The 17,014-nt window shown below is 44.5% G+C and overlaps 1 protein-coding gene across 1 annotated transcript; it reads right to left on the bottom strand.

Annotated features, from left to right (window-relative positions):
- Positions 1 to 739: 739 nt before the first annotated feature.
- Rnasel (ribonuclease L) lies at positions 740 to 14,296 on the bottom strand. The gene is made up of 7 exons (XM_026392881.2): positions 14,238 to 14,296; positions 10,777 to 12,436; positions 8,550 to 8,635; positions 7,122 to 7,291; positions 6,283 to 6,415; positions 3,322 to 3,455; positions 740 to 2,092 (listed from the first exon to the last, which is right to left on the bottom strand). The coding sequence occupies exons 2-7, from the start codon at positions 12,257 to 12,259 to the stop codon at positions 1,951 to 1,953; spliced, it is 2,148 nt and encodes a 715-aa protein (XP_026248666.2). The 5' UTR covers positions 12,260 to 12,436; positions 14,238 to 14,296; the 3' UTR covers positions 740 to 1,950.
- Between the last annotated feature and the right edge of the window lie 2,718 nt (positions 14,297 to 17,014).

Genomic DNA, 17,014 nt, shown 5'->3' with positions numbered 1-17,014 from the left:
CACGTTGTTCCAGAATTACTGGAGGCCTGAAAATTGGCTCCTTTTCACATGTTGCTCCTTTAAAGAGCAACATGTCCTTCCTTAAAACATTCTGGAATTGCTTATTTAGTAGTCTCTAAAGTAGAAATGTCACTCAAAGAAAATCAAATTTAATAAGACAAATCAAAATTGTATTGAGCACTGTTCACACATGGGCATTTTGACTGACATATCCAAGTACTCACTATGTATCAGACAACCAATACTTAACTTTGAAACCTAGAGCAATCTTGCTGTTCATAGATCCCTCATTTTAAAAAAGCCCTTCAGTTTGTTTCTTCCAGTATGTCTTAACTTTATTCAGTACAACCATTTATCCGGCACCTTCTTTTCATAAAGAACCTAAGATACTATTACATTCCCATTCCAAGGTTCCATCTTAACTTAGCCACCATGATGACAAGTGCAAAAAACTCCAGACTGAGTGTCAGAAAACCTATTCAAAAACAGTGACAACTCCCTGGTTATGTCCTAGAGTACATCGAAGTTACTTCTAACCTTAATGTCCTCATCAGCAAAATAAGGATTTCAATGACAACCTGACAAAATTATTTTGGGTACGAAATGAGATAATATATAGGTATGAATAAATTATAAGGCACCATAAAAATGTAAAGTAGTATTATTTTTCATGTGCAAAGATGGCCTCTTCTTTGTACATGAATAATAATAAATTGTAATTATTCAGTGGCTACTCATTGAGCATTATGGCGGGACAAACATTTGGCTAAGCAGTGAAGATACAAATTCCAAAACAGATAATCACTAGCTTTAAGGGGCTTCAGTCCCAGTGGGGAAATCAAACTACAGGGTGGAGAGAAGCATGTATTGAGCACCCGGAGTGGAGCAGGGAAGTGAGGGTGGATGGGGAACTTCCTGAGTGGCCGATGGCAGAAGGAAGTGCTCCATTACAGATGCAGCAGCAAGAAAATAAATCTGGGTCACTCCTCTCTGGGGTCGTCCACACGCTCCACAGTCCTGGGCCTCCAGCCAGTTCAAAAGCGTCTGAGTCCCTTAAGACAGGATTTATCTGTCTTGGCACCGCTGATGTTCTGATCTGGGTGTTGTATGTTGGGGGTTGTCTTGTGCACCAAAGAGTATTTGGCAGAACCCCTGGCCCCTACCTACAAACACCAATATTGTCATTCTTTCCCAGAGCTGTGACACCAAAGACTTCTTCAGACACAGACAATTGCCCCTTGAGGAGCAAAATTGCCCCTAGTTGAGACCTACTCTCTTAAGGTCATGAAAAATCAGTGCAAGTGCTTATAGGAATGGAATTCATACAACTAGTGTGTAGACTTACAAATATTAATGCATGAATGAGCTTCCTGGAACTCTTTTGGCATATTCCTTTTGGGTCTCATCCAAAAAAGCCCTGGGCCGCTAATTAAGTTTTTAAAGTACCTAAGTAAGAAAGAACAATCACAGTAACTTCCGTTTATACCTTGCTCTGTGCAGATTATATGATCTCAGGCAAGTAGCTCAAACTCTCTGAGCCTCAGGTTCTTCCATGGGGATAATAAGTTCTGTTTATTATCATGTAGGTCATTGAGAGAATTAAATGAGATAATCATTGTAAAACACGTGGCCTGAGAGGTCTTGGCATTCCCTCCTTTGTTGCAAATGACAAGAGAAAACTTAGCAGGATGCTCTCCCAGTCCCTGCCAATAAGCCTTGCCCACTATCAGGGACCAGGGAAGTCTGAACATACATTGCCTTTGTGACCAAAGTGTGGAATGCGTGTGCTGGAAACTGACACACTGCTGTCCAACTCATCCCTCACAAGCAACGGTGTAGCTAAGAGGCTCCGAGAGTTGAGATTGCCAATTACATAGCTAGTAAGTGGCTCTTTGAACTTGAAAGACTCAGTATTCAGGGCTGGCCAGCCTCCCTCCCTGGCCACCTCTGTTATAGAGGCTTGGTTGGGTTGTGGGTTTGGGGGAAATGTTTTCTGTATTCCGTGTTCTGTAACTTCCTATAGACGTAGATGACCAGATCTGGAAATGTCTTCTGAAAATAACAGGAAGGATCTCCAATTTTCTCCTTCATCCTGAAATGAAACACAAGTGGTTTGACATGCTTGCCCCCAGATCTTCTCCAGCACTTCACAACAGAGGACCCAGGAGACGCTCTGCTCTTTTATTTCCACAGCCTAATGGAGAAGGACTTGGGAAAGTGACAGAGCCAGGCTCATCTCCTAACTCCTTAGTGACTGTGCAACCTTTGGCTGCTTGATCTTTCTGAACCTCATTTTTTTCATTCATCAAATGGAAAGGATACAATTCCACAATCCCTTATGTACAATCCCCAAATCTGAAAGAGCCCTGACCTGCAAGGTTTTGTGTATGCGTATGAGTTTGCAGCTAATGTTTTTGGCAAAAAAAAAAAAGCCAATTTAACCAAGACCTTCATAACGCTTCATTCACTTTGTCCAGCTGTCCCATCTCCTGTGTTAGTCACACAAGAAGTCACGAGTTTCTGTTCAGTGGGGTGCAACAAAAACTAAAAAGGAATATGAAAGACCACAGTGATCTCCCTTTTTCAAATACAGCAGAGGAATTGTATTTCTTTTATCAAAATAAACGTCCTTCTTTCCATACAGATATAAATTTAGAATTGGATTTTTTTTTTTTTTTTGAGAATCAGGTGTTTCATGATACATTGCTCTTTACCGAGACTTTTTTAAACGGTAATTTAGGAATATATAACCATGCATCACAGATCTGAAATAAATTAGTTTCTCACCACAACTACCTTGTAAACACTGCAACCTTTCTTCTCTCCAAAATGACCTAATATCACATGGAAACAGAAACATAGATTTATGGAAACTATAAGCAAAAGGAAAAGTAAGTAATTCAGTGGTTTGGTAAAAGCAAGGAATTCAGTGCCCTTCGCCCAGCCGCTTTGCTCTTCTTACTCTTGCTCTGTCCCTGGTCCTCAGCCCCCTCCATGTGAGCTCTGAGCAGGTTTGAATAAGCCACCTGAAGCTTCTTCACGTCTTTGGAGCTCGCCCTGTGCTGATCCTCTTTTTCCCCCGTCTGTTGCTCTCGCCCTCCACAGAACCCTTCCTGGGTACAGGTTTGGTTTGACCATCACACTGCTTCAGGGCGGGTGTACTCGATGCCCAACCACCCACACTTCTGGAAGAGCCTGGTCAGCTCCATCCCTTCCAAATTCATGCTTGCTCTCCAGCAGCACTGTCGAGTGCTGTGGGACCCTCCCCTCGGAGTTGCTCTCATTTCACACAAGATTTACAAGAATAAAAACAAAACTTACCATTTGTTTTTTTCCTCGTGAATGTGTTCTCCCATATTCCGGATGAACTTTAACAGATCACCCACAGTGTCCCTGTAGAAATCCCCTTTTTTTTCATAGAACTTATTCATGTCTTTCATAACATCTTTGTCAATCTAAAAAATGAAACGTTACGCAAAAATGCAGTGGCCACACAAATAAATTCTGATGGCATCTTAATACCATAAGGCAAAATTAAAATTGAATATAGGGTGCCTATCCTATTACTAATTGCTAACAAGTAAATGTTGTACAACAAAATGTTAAATATAGTTCTGTTTGGATGGGAGATTATAGATAAACTTTAAATTTGTGCCTCTATTTTCCAAGTGAATTGTTTTCATAAGAAAGGAATACATTAAAACGTGGTTTAAAAAATCTTTGGTCTGCTGTCATATATCATAAGTTAAAATTTTTAAAAAATGAAAAAAAGAAATCTTTGGCTACTATACTAGGACATCTGCTCATTAAACTATGCACATTTTTATCTTGTAGCTGCCCTTCCAAATTCATGCTCGATTACATTTCTTCCTTAAAGAGGCTTGCTCAGATGGAGAGCAGAGGTGGGAGGTGGCATGGGGCAGGCTGAGAACCACATACAGTAGATAGTCAGGAAAACCTGGATGCTAGACCTGTGCTGTCGAAAACAACCACGTGACCACACAAATGAGCATGAAATCAACAAGAAATCAACAAGAAAAACAATCTAATATGAGGATTAAGTATATAAAGTATTCAAAAAGCTTAACACCAAAAATTAATAAAAACCCAATTAATAAATAGGCCAAAGAACTAAACAGACACTTTTCAAATGGAGATATACAAATGGTCAACAAATGTATGAAAGAAGTTCATCATCTTTAGCAATCAGGGAAATGCAAATCAAAACTACACTGAGATTCCATCTGACTCCAGTCAGTATAGCAGAAATCTAGAATCCAAACAACAACAAATGCTGGTGAGGACGTGGGGGGGAAAGAACACACTTATATACAATTTTGCTGGTATTATAAATTACCACAACCACAATGGAAATCAGTGTGGAATTTCCTCAAAAGACTAGAAGTGGAATCAGGCTAGGTACCTGTTAACAGATGAACAGATAAAGAAAATGTGGTGTATATATACACCATGGAGTTTTACTCAGCCATAAAAAAAATGAATTTATGTCATTTTGGGGAAAATAGATGAAAGTGGAGAACATTATGTTAAGTGAAATAAGCAGACTCAGAAGGTCAAGTGTTGCATGTTTTCTCTTATATGAATGCAAGAGGGGGAAAGGAGGGGAAAAGGAGAGGATAATCTCATGAAAACAGGAAGGATACCAGCAGAGGAAGGGGACCAAAGGGAGGGACAAGGGGAGGGAAAGAGGAAGTACTCAGGAATGAAACCGAACACATCATGTTATGTGCATGTAGGAATATGTAACCGTGAGTCCCACTATTATGTATAACTGCAATGTGCCAATAAATAAACAAATAAATGGGAATGACAAGGTAAGACTTGAACTCAATCAAAATTCAATATAAGTCAATAAAATTTAGGGGAAAGAACCAATGCATTGGGGAACAAAAGAACAGGTGTTTCTTCCCAGCTTTGCCACTCTCTGACTGCCCCAACCCAGGTACTTTAGGAACCATCTCTGGACCTCACTTTCCTCCAAGATTACAGGAGTTGAAATTGACGGCATCATAGCTCATGGACTGCAGTGAGCACACATTCTCAGCAGCCATTTTTCCCACCTTCAAATCTTGCTACACCTCATACTGGTTCGGCCTTTGAAAGATTATTTGTCTATGCCTCAGCTTACCTATCTGCAAAGCATAGATGATTACCACAGAGGCTCTCCTAAGGATTAAATGTGGGGACTCCAAGTCCTGAGAACTATGGCCGCCATGTAACAGTCAAGAGCTACATAATCTCGACTGTCCCTGTCATTGGCTCTAGATTCAAATGTCTCCATTTCCACAGGGTTGAGCTGGCGTTTTGTTTTATAGATGTTCGTTTAGCAAAGAGTCATGGCCGACCTACTTCATGCCAGTGAGACAGCAGACATCGTGGAACTCAAAGACTAGCAAAGAAGGCAGATGCTAAGCTAGCCGTTATGAGTGCAGGAGGTAGTCCAGAGACAAGCGAGGGCAGAAGAGCAAAAAGAGAAACAGAAACAAAGAGCTACAGGGGAAACAGAGGCCGGGGGTGGGGAAGCTGCTGGTTTCAGTAGAAGGCCTTGGAGTACCAGTCTCTCACAGTCCTTGACACGTGTCTGAGGGACGCCCAGGCCACGTCGCACAGCATTATTTCTGCAAGTGTCCAGCACCACAAGGACTGAGCCTATTCTGCTTCGTCTGCCCAGCCTTGGTCTGCCTTGACCTATTTGATAGATGTTGTTCATTCATCCTAATGAAAGTTCTGATGGCAAAGGCAAGATTGAGATGGTGATGAATTCTGTGGGATTCCTCTATACCTAGTTCAAGCCAGGCAGATTTTCTTGAAGAGGGGGAGTTTTAGAGATCATCCTGTCTCCCAAATGTGTTTTGTGGGGGCAGCACGTAGGTCTCTATGTGGATGCTCACAGCTGCTCTCAAGCAGAGGAGGCAGCCATCTCCCTGGGTGGAAGCGTCCCATGGTTTAGTGTCTGCTCTATTCAGGCAGCCACCCTTGTCACTAAGGTAATAGGCCCTTGGCCAGGCTTCAGGGAAAGAAAGGTTCCCAGGTTGGGTCAAGGCCATCCTAAGAATAACCAGAACAGGAGTCTGTCACAGCTGGTCTCTTGGGGGAGCAGAGACCTCGAAGAGCCAGTAGTAAGAGGGACTTGGATGGAGAGGGAAGGAGGGAATATCACCTTTTCACTTCTTGGTTGGTATTAAAAAAAAAAAAACTCACATAAAATAGCACATGGATTCATCCCAGAATAATGCCTACACCAACAGAAATTGTTCATACCTTAGATGTCCACCGGTTAAAACTTCTGGGAGGGTCAGATGACCCAGGTGTTAGTCGTGTGAGGATCTCACTCTTCGTTTTTCTACGCTTGATGTCATTTTCATTTCCCACATCCCGAAGTGCCCTATAGCGTCTGAGAAGGACAAAATTATCACGGTCATTCCATTTTTCCCACTATTTGCAGGAAGAGAAAACTGATAGATTTTGGATTTTAATAAAAGTAGTAAAACTTTTAAAATTCTGCATGATGGGAGAGGCAGCTGTCTCTTTCTCCCCCCCTATTCTTCAGAAGAGAAAACCAGAATCCAGGAGGTTAAACTGCCCCTCCGAGGTCACAAAACCAGTATATACCAAGCAGCGAGAACAAGCCCTGACCCTTGCCCGTACCGCCCCTCCTTCTCCATTCCACCCCTCCTTCTCCATACCACCCCTCCTTCTCCATTCCACCCCTCCTTCTCCATTCCACCCCTCCTTCTCCATTCCACCCCTCCTTCTCCATACCACCCCTCCTTCTCCATTCCACCCCTCCTTCTCCATTCCACCCCTCCTTCTCCATTCCACCCCTCCTTCTCCATACCACCCCTCCTTCTCCATTCCACCCCTCCTTCTCCATTCCACCCCTCCTTCTCCATACCACCCCTCCTTCTCCATACCACCCCTCCTTCTCCATTCCACCCCTCCTTCTCCATTCCACCCCTTCTTCTCCATACCACCCCTCCTTCTCCATTCCACCCCTCCTTCTCCATTCCACCCCTCCTTCTCCATACCACCCCTCCTTCTCCATACCACCCCTCCTTCTCCATTCTGAGGCCTGAGATCCACACTTGAGTTTTACTTACTTCTCCCAACTCCAAAAGAAAGGATGATCCAGAAGGTCACCCAGATGGTCCTTCACAGGTTCCAAAGGACAGAACAGGTGATCAATGAGGTCCTTAATTTCCTCATCTGGAGAAAGTTCAATCACCTTTGCATTGCCTTGAGCCTTTAGCTTCTCAAAAGGAGTCTCTCCCTTCTTTACCACATAGAGGACCAGCCGCCCAAGGGCCTACATAAAACCAGAAATCAAGCCAAAGGGGCTTATGAATTACCTCTCGATTTGGGTAACTTTGGATAATGTGTGCTAGAAGAAATCTCTAGGAGCCTGCAGGGAGAGAAGACACAGATTCATGTATAGAATTCTTCAAAGTACTGTATGGTCCACACAGTTTAAAAGGGAATCCCAGGGTACAGGGTTTTTTTGGGGGGGGTCAGGGGGGTGACATGCAGGAAGAGAGATTGGAGGTGGATGTCAAATGCACTGATGGAACATAGAGAAATCAGAGAAGGGAGAGTGTTTCTAAACAAGGTGAATACCAGGGGACTGGCTGAGAACTGGGATTTCAGGTCCAGGGTTACATGGGGCAGCAGATGATAGAGACCGTGCAGGTGGGAAACAGCACAGTGTAACCCAGGAGTTAGACCACGGCAGGGAGGAGAGGCAGAGAAGGAGGCCAGCACAGGACCCTCGGCACTAGCCATCAGCCAGGGGAGGAGCTGACATCTGTAGCTGCCAAACCAAGAGGCCAGACACGGGTGATGAGCTCCTGCCCAGTGGTCACTCTCCTGGAAAGAAATGCCCCCATAGAAGCCAGATCCGCCAGGGGCTTTGGTCTGCAGGGCCAGGCTCTGTGTCCTTTCAGGAGAAACAGCTATGTCAGGGAATTAAATTGGGGGCCAAGTTTTGTCTCTTTCCCAGTTGAGGATCAACCCCACCCCTCCCTGGAGTTTTCGTGGGGCCTCAGTAGCTGACTTTCTTGGAGCTGAGGGCATGTGTTTGAACAGAGAGGGGAAAAGAAGTCTCATTCACATTATCCTTAGGCAGAAAATATCTCCTGAAGGAATTTTGGTGATATCTGGAAATACCTCCTGGAATTACTTAGAAAAGAGGAATGACATGTCCAATTTAGTTACTTATTTAGCTAGTGGAGGGAGAAAGCGATAATAAGAGACCTGAAAGGGACCAGGTGACAGGCAGTGCCTCACAGGCTCCGCCATGACACCTCTCCTCTGCACTGCAAGAGCTCTGACATGAGAGGAAGCCCAAGAAGGGGCCAGTATCTACAGAGGAGTGAGGACAGTGAGGACACAGAGTGGTGGGGGTCGGAGGAGCCTTGAAAGTTCTTTCCTTCCCGGTTAAAAAGGAAACCCCCTCTCATCGGCCATTTGCACTAAGGTAATGAACAAGCAAGGAAGCAGAAGAAAAAGAAAACACCAGATTGTAGAATTACCTCCAGGTCTCTCCTGATTTCCTGTGGGTCTCCAGTCCACTTGAGGCTCTGATCAAAATCTGCCAAGCGAACAGCCTTCTTGGAATCTACAGGAGAGTGCAGAGAAGGGCATGGAAAATACCCATTCTCCACGATGCAGCAGTCAATTGATTTAAATAAACATGCAACATGATGTATAATCCATCATCTCTGAAGAAGGTAAATAATGATGCTACTTACTCCTCAAAAACTGTCCTGTGCAGTTAACATTTGATTTATTAGGTATCTGCTGGGGGCAGGACATAATTTTATTTTTTCCAGGCCAGAGAGTAGGAAAGGATGAAGATAAATTTAATCGGCTCCCCGTTTGTGCTGTTCCTGAGGCAAACAGCACAGATTTGCAAAGCAGCTGCTGGATGGAGTTAAGGGGACATCCCATGACTAATGAGCAACAGCCAGCAGACTCTACATGCAAGACCATCTTGGCACAGCCATCCATAAAGTAAGCCCATCATCCACTGCCCACCGAGACAAGTTAGGCAGGGATGTGCTTATCATAAGTCCCTGCTTCCTCGTCCCCTTCAGGTTCTTTTTCCCTAGAAGAAAGCCACTGAGCCCTCAGACAGAGGGATGAATAGATGGGAGGGGTCAGGAACACTATGAAAGGATGGTGGTGATTTATTCTCCCAGGATATGGTCCCTGCTTCTGGCTTGAAGGAGTCTGAGAAGGAAGGCTGGGTAACCCCAAGCAGGGTGAAGGCTAGTGCAACGGTGTGCTTCTAGAACCCCTTAGATTCCAAACTTAGACATTCAAGCGGTGGGAATCCAGAGCCTAACAAAAATGAATCCATTGAATTATTCAATGTGTTTGTTAAGAGGCAAAATGATGGGGAGAGGAGTACCCCATCCAAGAGTTTAAGATTAGAGACTCCGAACAAGGAGACAGATATTCAATGGAATAAATACACAAATGAATATAAAGATATCATTGCAATTGTGGAAATACTAGCACAAAGTACAGGATGCTCTGTGATAACTGTCTAAAACGTCCAGCTGGATTGTGGTTGGTTAGCTTAATTTAGTGGAACACTACGCCGAGACAGTCTTGGATTTAGAGCATTGTTGGTTGGTTGTTAATCAGTCATAGGAAAGCTCTATGATTGGGAAAGTGGGGATCGGTCTTCTTTAAGGAAGAAACACTTAGACTAAAAAGTGAAGTAGAATTCCAGACACGAATTCCCAAGGCTGAGAGGAACCTGGAGAATTCCAATCTGATGGAAAGAAGGGTCCAGAGAGCAGGATTGAAGTCAGGAAGTGGCCTGCAAGAGTCTGAAGAGGCAGGTAGGGTGTGCATGGAAATCCAGGGATGGTTTTCAGTAACTGGAACCAATAATTTCCCTTAGTTTTTGAAGCCACTTGGAGTTGTGTTTTCTGCCCTTGAATCCAAAGGTGCCTAACTGGAACACTTCACTGTTCTCCTAACACTCGGCCTTAACCTTTTACTATTAGATTCAACAGATGATATTAAAATGCTATAATTTTTTTTTCAAACACTTAGGCTTAGTTTCTGCAATTAAATCATAAACAGTTTGTGGGCAGTTAGGATCTGCCCTCCACCCAGCTACTGAGGAGCCTAAATGCCGTTTCTCTAATATCAGGTTATTCCATTTTAGAGTTTTAAGAGTCCTTTGTTCTTTTTGGTAACAACTGTCTAACTGACATGTCTTTTTGCAGATATTTTTTTCTCTCAGGCTATATAGCTTGCTTTTCATCTATTGAAGTGCCTTTTACAGAGCAGAAATGTTTATATTTTAATCAAGCCAATTAATTCTTATTGCTTATCCATCTTTTCCCCTCCATAGATCAGGTCTTGGATATTTCATCTAAAAAGTCATCCCCAAACCCAAGGGTGTCTAGATTTCTCTCCTACGTTATCTTCTAGGAGTTTTATAGTTTATAATTGGTGTCAAGAGGTGGGACTCTCAGGAGCTGAGTTCATCAGGAGGGATCTGCTTTCACAAATGCCATTATCCAGAGCGGGTTTGTTGTAAAAGAAGTTTGGCTTCCTCTTTCTCTCTTGTCCTTCCTGCCCTTCAGCCTTCCTCCGCGGACAGCACAGCAAGAAGTTCCTTGCCAGATGCCAATGAACTTCCTAGAACTAAATCTCTATTCTTTATAAATTTCCCAGTCTGTGGCACTCTGTCATAGCAGCACACACACACCCAAAATGACTGAGATAGGGACTCACCTATTAAGATGTTTCTTGGCTGCAGATCCTGATGAGTGTATTCATGCAACGAGTGCAGCTCATGAACAGCCTTAAATATAGATAACAGGACATTTCGAGCAAACTCATCTTCCTCGTTCTCCACAGCTTTCCCTCTGTGCATATCCAAGTGCTCTTCCAGAGTCCGTTCACAGAGGGCCACGCACACATACAAACAGCCCTTGTGGCTCTCGCTCCCATAGAGTGTCACCAGGTTACTGTTCTCTCGGCAGCTCTGCAGACAGGAGACTTCCTTTTCTGCACGTGCACTGTCTTCGGGGAATAGCTTCACAGCCACCTCTTTCTCCTCGTAGAAACCCAGGTAGATGCCCCCTTCAGAAGTCTCAGCAACTTTATATTCTTCATCCATAAATATCTTGAGTTTGCCAATCATCGGGCGGTACATTCTGTGCAGTTTTTTCAGGGCTGACCCCCAACGTGAACTCTGGGGCTTCCAGTCTTCAGAGGGAGGCTGGAAACAGACTCTAGCTCCGTAGGAGAGAAGGAGCGTCACCAGGGAGTGGTCGTAATTCAGTTTCGCTGTCCTCACGAGAGGCCCACAATCCGTGCTGGCCCCCTTGTGGCACAGCAGCTCGGCCATCCGCGTCTGTCTGAGTTCCACAGCAGCCAGCAGGGCTGTCTTGCCCTCGCTGTCCGTGTCATCGATCTCTATGCACTTTTGTTCCAGAAGCATCTGTACCAAACCAACATGCTTCTTTTCCACTGCTAGGATCAGGGGCGTCTTGCCTCTTTCTCCTCTCACGTTGACATCAGCCCCGTGATCCAGCAGAAGGCGGGTGATATCCTCCACACTGCTATCAGGAGAGCGTGACAGGAGAGCGTGCATCAAGGCATTCCTGCCCATATTGTCCCTGGCGTTGACGTCCGCCCCCATCTCATCGAGGAGAATCCTCAGGACATCTGTGTGGCCATTTTCAGCAGCGTCCATGAGAGCCGTGGCCCCTCCTTTCCTAAGCCGCTTTTGTTCCTCTTTAGAGTTTCGATGCAGATTCACCGTGGCTCCGCTCTCATAAAGAAACCTCAGAGCTTCGATCCTACCCCGCCCAGCAGCTTCCATGAGAGCTGTGAAGCCATTGGAGTCACACTCATTGACATCGGCCCCTTCGGAAAGGAAAAGCTGCAGCAGCTCCACGTGTCCCACGATCCCAGCGATGATGAAGGGAGTGGCCCCGTTCCTCTTCCTCTGGCGAGGGTCAGCACCGTGACGGAGCAGAAGTTCCACAATGTCCTTCCTGCCACATTGGACTGCATTGTGCAAAGGTGTCCAACCCCCTACTTCTTCCTGGAAGTTGACATCAGCCCCTCTGTGCAGCAGTTGCTGGATTTCATCCACATCTTCCTTCTGAACAGCCTCAATCAGCTTACGATTGTCTTCCACTGTAGCTGTCCCACGGCTGCAGGACATGGGTTCCTCCTGGGTGGCCTTGTGATCATCGGTCTTCATGATGTGGTGTGTAACAGGCCACTGGCTGCAACTTGTTGTGTTTTCTTTCAGAAAATGATGGTTTTTCTCCTTGGGACTTGGTCAGAGCCTTGGAGTGTGCGTTGGGATTACCTGGCTGCAGCCAGCAGTATCAAGAGGAACAATACTGTCAGCCTTCTGACATCCCACCTGGACACTCTGTCGTTTCAGAACAGGAAAACACGTTTGAGTCATATCCATTAGTTTTACTAGCAACTTGTTGTGAATACATCTACTTACTCTTTACAGAACTTCTACCTTACAGAATATTGTGAATATATTTAAATTAAACATAAGAACATTATTACTCTATAGTTCCCCTACCCAGAAAGAGTCATGAATAATATTTTATTGTATTTTTTCTTTCTTTTTTTTTTTAAAGAGAGAGAGAGAATTTTTTAATATTTATTTTTTAGTTCTCGGCGGACACAACATCTTTGTTTGTATGTGGTACTAAGGATCGAACCTGGGCCACACGCATGCCAGGCGAGCTACCGCTTGAGCCACATCCCCAGCCCCTTACTGTATTTTTTCTATGGGCTTTTAAAAAACAATAGTCAGAATGTGTAAGTAACTTTGTATCCTGGTTCCTTCCATTTAATGTCATACTATGCAAAATTTCCTGTTATCACAAAATCTTTCTAAAGCTTTTTAGTGGTGTGTAATAGGCCATCCCACAGTTGTTTCATTTCTCCATGACTGAGTGCTTTCTTAATGTTTTAAGCAAGATTTTTTAAATAATTTTGAGTGAATGTTGCAGCAAATTCAGCTCATTTTACCTTGTTACCTTTTGATAGATCTTACGATAGATTTCAAAGAACTGCATGACTGGTCAAAAGTTTTGATTGCGTTTAACATTCTCAATCTATATCAACAAATCTCTCTCAACATTATATGTGCGTTGACTAACAAAAAATCATTTCTTAAAAAAAAAATTCATTTAATAGGAAAAGTGCACTTCATCGCTTGGGTCCTTTTGCATTTCTTCTATCACCAGCCAGGCCCGTCCCTGCCTTTGTTGAGTTGGTGCAAGTCCACTTTGAATGCCTACTCAAAGTAGGAAAGGAAAGAATTGAATTCTGACCTCAGTGAACTCTGAATTTGAGGACCTGGTGGTATAACTTTTGAAGGCAACTTCCTGATTGTGTAATCTGAGATAGTTGAGTCCCAATTTCCTCAAATGGGGACAACAATAAACAAGGTCATGTGTGTAAAGGGCATTAAAATACAGCATGTAGCAAATATCAGGCATTCGATGAATTGTAGAGCTAATCACATCTCTTTACGAAAAAACAATGTAATGAATCATACATATTCTCCCCACCCATGTGCATATAAATACTACACAAATAGAAAGGCAGGGTGTGTCAGGGCGTGTTGGTTTAATCCAACTGTGCTCAGGTGGACTCCTAAGATCTCATTCAATTAACAGTCAGCCCCCCCCCCTTTGAAAATTTCAATAATTGGCACCAGCGACATCATTCACCAAGCCAACCTCTTCAGGTCTAATCAGTTGTGCAACTTAAACATGATCGATCACCCAGCAATGAAATCTTTGAAGCACACAGTTTGCAGCACACAGTTCTGGTTACAACCCGATATGAGGCAGGCTGGTGTAAATAAAGGAGCAGAGAAGGAAAGAAAAAAAAAAAAAAAAACCCGCGCAAAACACTCAAGAACAGGAAGTCAAGTCCTGCTTCAGTTTCGTTTTCTCCTGTGACCAGGGAAGCCCTAGACACGGAGGACTGGAGTAAACAGTGTGTGGGTTGTCACAGCTTGCAGGAAGGAAAGGGCTCGGTCCCCCGGGGCTCCTGGAGAGGGGGCCAGCAGGCTGTGTCCACTCCTTCCACTCCCCCAGGCCCTTTCCTCTCCAGTCCCAAAGCGCAAAGGAGTTTTCAAAGAACGACTTCGCAGCCCCCCAGCACCCCCCCCCCAGCTCGCCTCCCTCTGCCCATTTTACCTTCCACGCTCAGGATCCTCGCGGTCCTTCATTCAGCAGCCACCGATCCTAGAAGGCTGGTCCCCTGCGGGAAAACATTTCCTCTTGTCACTCAGCCAGCAGGGCGGGGCCAAGAAAGGAGTGAGAAGCGAGGTGGCGAGGGCGAGCTGGCCAGCGGGGCGTTTGTCCGACAGCTGCAGTGGACGCCCAGAATCCCCAGAACCAGGCGGCGCACCTTTCAGCCTCTCCACCTGTTGGGTTGCAGCCACCAGCTCATCCATCACTTTTGTATCTTGTTGTTGTTATATGGAGGTTTATAGGATTTTTTAAAATTAATTTATTTATTCTATTTAGGTATATATGACAGCAGAATGCATTTTGGTTCGCGGTACACAACTGCAGCACAACTTTCCATTTCTCTGGTTGTACACCGTGTAGCACCCGCCCTATGTGCAGTCACACGCGTACCTAGGGTAATGATGTCCATCTCATTCCGCCATCTTTCCTGCCCCCGTGCCCTCTCTCACTTTTGTATCTTTTCCATCTTATTGCAACCACTTTTGCTCCTTTTCCATGTTATTGCAAATCCCTTTGGGGAAAAGAAGGGAAAATAAACACCTACCCCCTTGTTCACTTACTTACTGTTTGTCATACATCAGCTCTGCTGCCAGTCATTATTGTAAAGGCTTGGGGTACAGTGCTTTGCCCAGAAATTACACAGCTCTTCATGGGGCTTGCATCTTTGTAGAAAAAGATTATAAATAATTGGAAGAAAAAAAAAACAACATTTATTTCAGGTTATGAAATATACAATCCCTGACTGTCCCTACTCCTGGTGGGCATTATGGCTGCTACCTTCAGTGCCCCCAAACTTCTTTCTGCTGGGCACGTGCATGTCTCTGTGTATGCTGCTTTGCTACCTGAACAATAAGAAGAAAAACAATGATGAAGAGGAAGACACTAATAACAGCAAGCATTGCATAGCTCTCTCGTGTGTTCCAGGATATTACCTTTAGTGATATTAACTTATGAAAGATAATACAATTGATACAGTTGATTATTTTTGTCCCATTTTACAAATGAGGACACTGAGACATAAAGTGGCTGGGTCACTGGCTACACGTGTTGTAGGGATCTGGGCAACATTACGGAACAACCCAGAGAAAGGTACCTACCCACATGCCCACTGGAATCAGACAATGAGAAAAATAAGTAAACCATGTGGTATATTTTATGACGAAAACACTACAGGGAATAATAAAGTAGAATCAAGAGGCTAAAAGTGGCAAAGTAGGGAACATAATTTTACTTGGAGTTGAGGAGGCCCTCATTCAGAAGGTGACAGCTTAGCACAGACTTGAGGAAAATGCAGAAGCACACTATGTACATTCATGCAGCAAAAGCTCAGTAATCAAAGGGATCAGTGAGTACAAAGGCCCTGTGGAAGGAGCAGGCCTGGTGTGATCAAGGAACAGCACAGAGGTCACTGAGGCTGAAATAGAGTGAGTGAAGAAAGGTGAGAAGTGGAGGATCAGGTCATGTAGGGCCTTGGGGACCAAGGTAAAGGACTTGGGCTTCAACACTGAGCAAGATGACAGACACTGGAATTTAATTTAGACAAAATCTAAATTAAATTTTCAGAGGGTTGTTTTTGTGCTGTACTGAGAAGAACTGGGAATTGGAAGTAAAGGTAAATATTGAGATGAAGAGGAAGACACTAATAACAGCAAGCATTACAGTTAGGAGGTGTTAAAAACCAAATTCGGACTCCATTGCGTGAGTCCTACATAGTGAACTATGTCCTAACTGTGAACTCTCTGAACCCCTAACTTAGAAGTGTGCTTTTGTAACAAGTAGCTGAGTCAGCCAATCAGCAGCTGAGCTTCAATCAACCACAGGAGGCCAACCCATGTTCAAATAAGGTAAAGGCTGAGCTACAGCCAATCAAGCTACCTCTGTACCTTACTTTCCATTTTCTGTCCATAAATGCTGCCTGACTACATTGCAGGTTCAAGTTCTCCAAACCTATTCTGGTTTTGAGAGCTGCCTGATTCATGAGTCATTCTTTGCTGCATTAAACTCTGCTAAATTGTTAGGTGTGGTGGTGCATGCCTGTAACCCCAGGGACTTGGGAGGCTGAGACAGGAGGATCACAAGTTCAAGGCCAGCTTCAGCAACTTAGCAAGGCTCTCAGAAACTTAGTGAGACCCTGTCTCAAAATAAAAAAATAAAAATGGCTCCATGGTAAAGTCCCCCTGGGTTCAATTTTTTTGGAGGGATTACCAAAAAAAAAAAAATTTAATTAAAAAAAATCACCAAATTTCGTGTTTTTCTTTTGGCTATTGCAATAACCCAGTGAGAGCCAATGGTGGCCCAGATCAGGACAGTAGCATAGAGGCCCTGGGGACATTAGCCTCTCCTAAACAGAAGAGTTGACAGACTCCTGGAGAATGCTTTCCTTTCTACTCATGTTGACAGATGTTGAAGCCCAGTGTGCGGGAACGCACACAGTAGTGGGAACACTGAGGTGTAGTCACCTGTGCGACCAGGCAGAACTCACCCCAGGAACCACAGAGCATCTGAGCAGGAGGAGGCTGGGGGGCGGGGCTTGTTGCAGGGTGTGGGCAGCGGCAGGTGATTGGGGTTCTGTTCCCAGTTGGGTGCTGTCAGGAAGTGGGAGAGTTTGCGGGTTGTTGCCTTAATTACCATTGTCTAGGAAACAAAGTGCACAGAGCGGTGGGGTTGGCATCGATTCACAAGCTGCAGGTGCTCGCACTAGCCCGGAGAGGAGGACATTC

The sequence above is a fragment of the Urocitellus parryii genome, chromosome 9 (assembly GCF_045843805.1).
Source record: "Urocitellus parryii isolate mUroPar1 chromosome 9, mUroPar1.hap1, whole genome shotgun sequence".
In the NCBI taxonomy this organism is placed as follows: Eukaryota; Metazoa; Chordata; class Mammalia; order Rodentia; family Sciuridae; genus Urocitellus; species Urocitellus parryii.
This window is presented reverse-complemented; position numbering and strand designations above follow the sequence as displayed.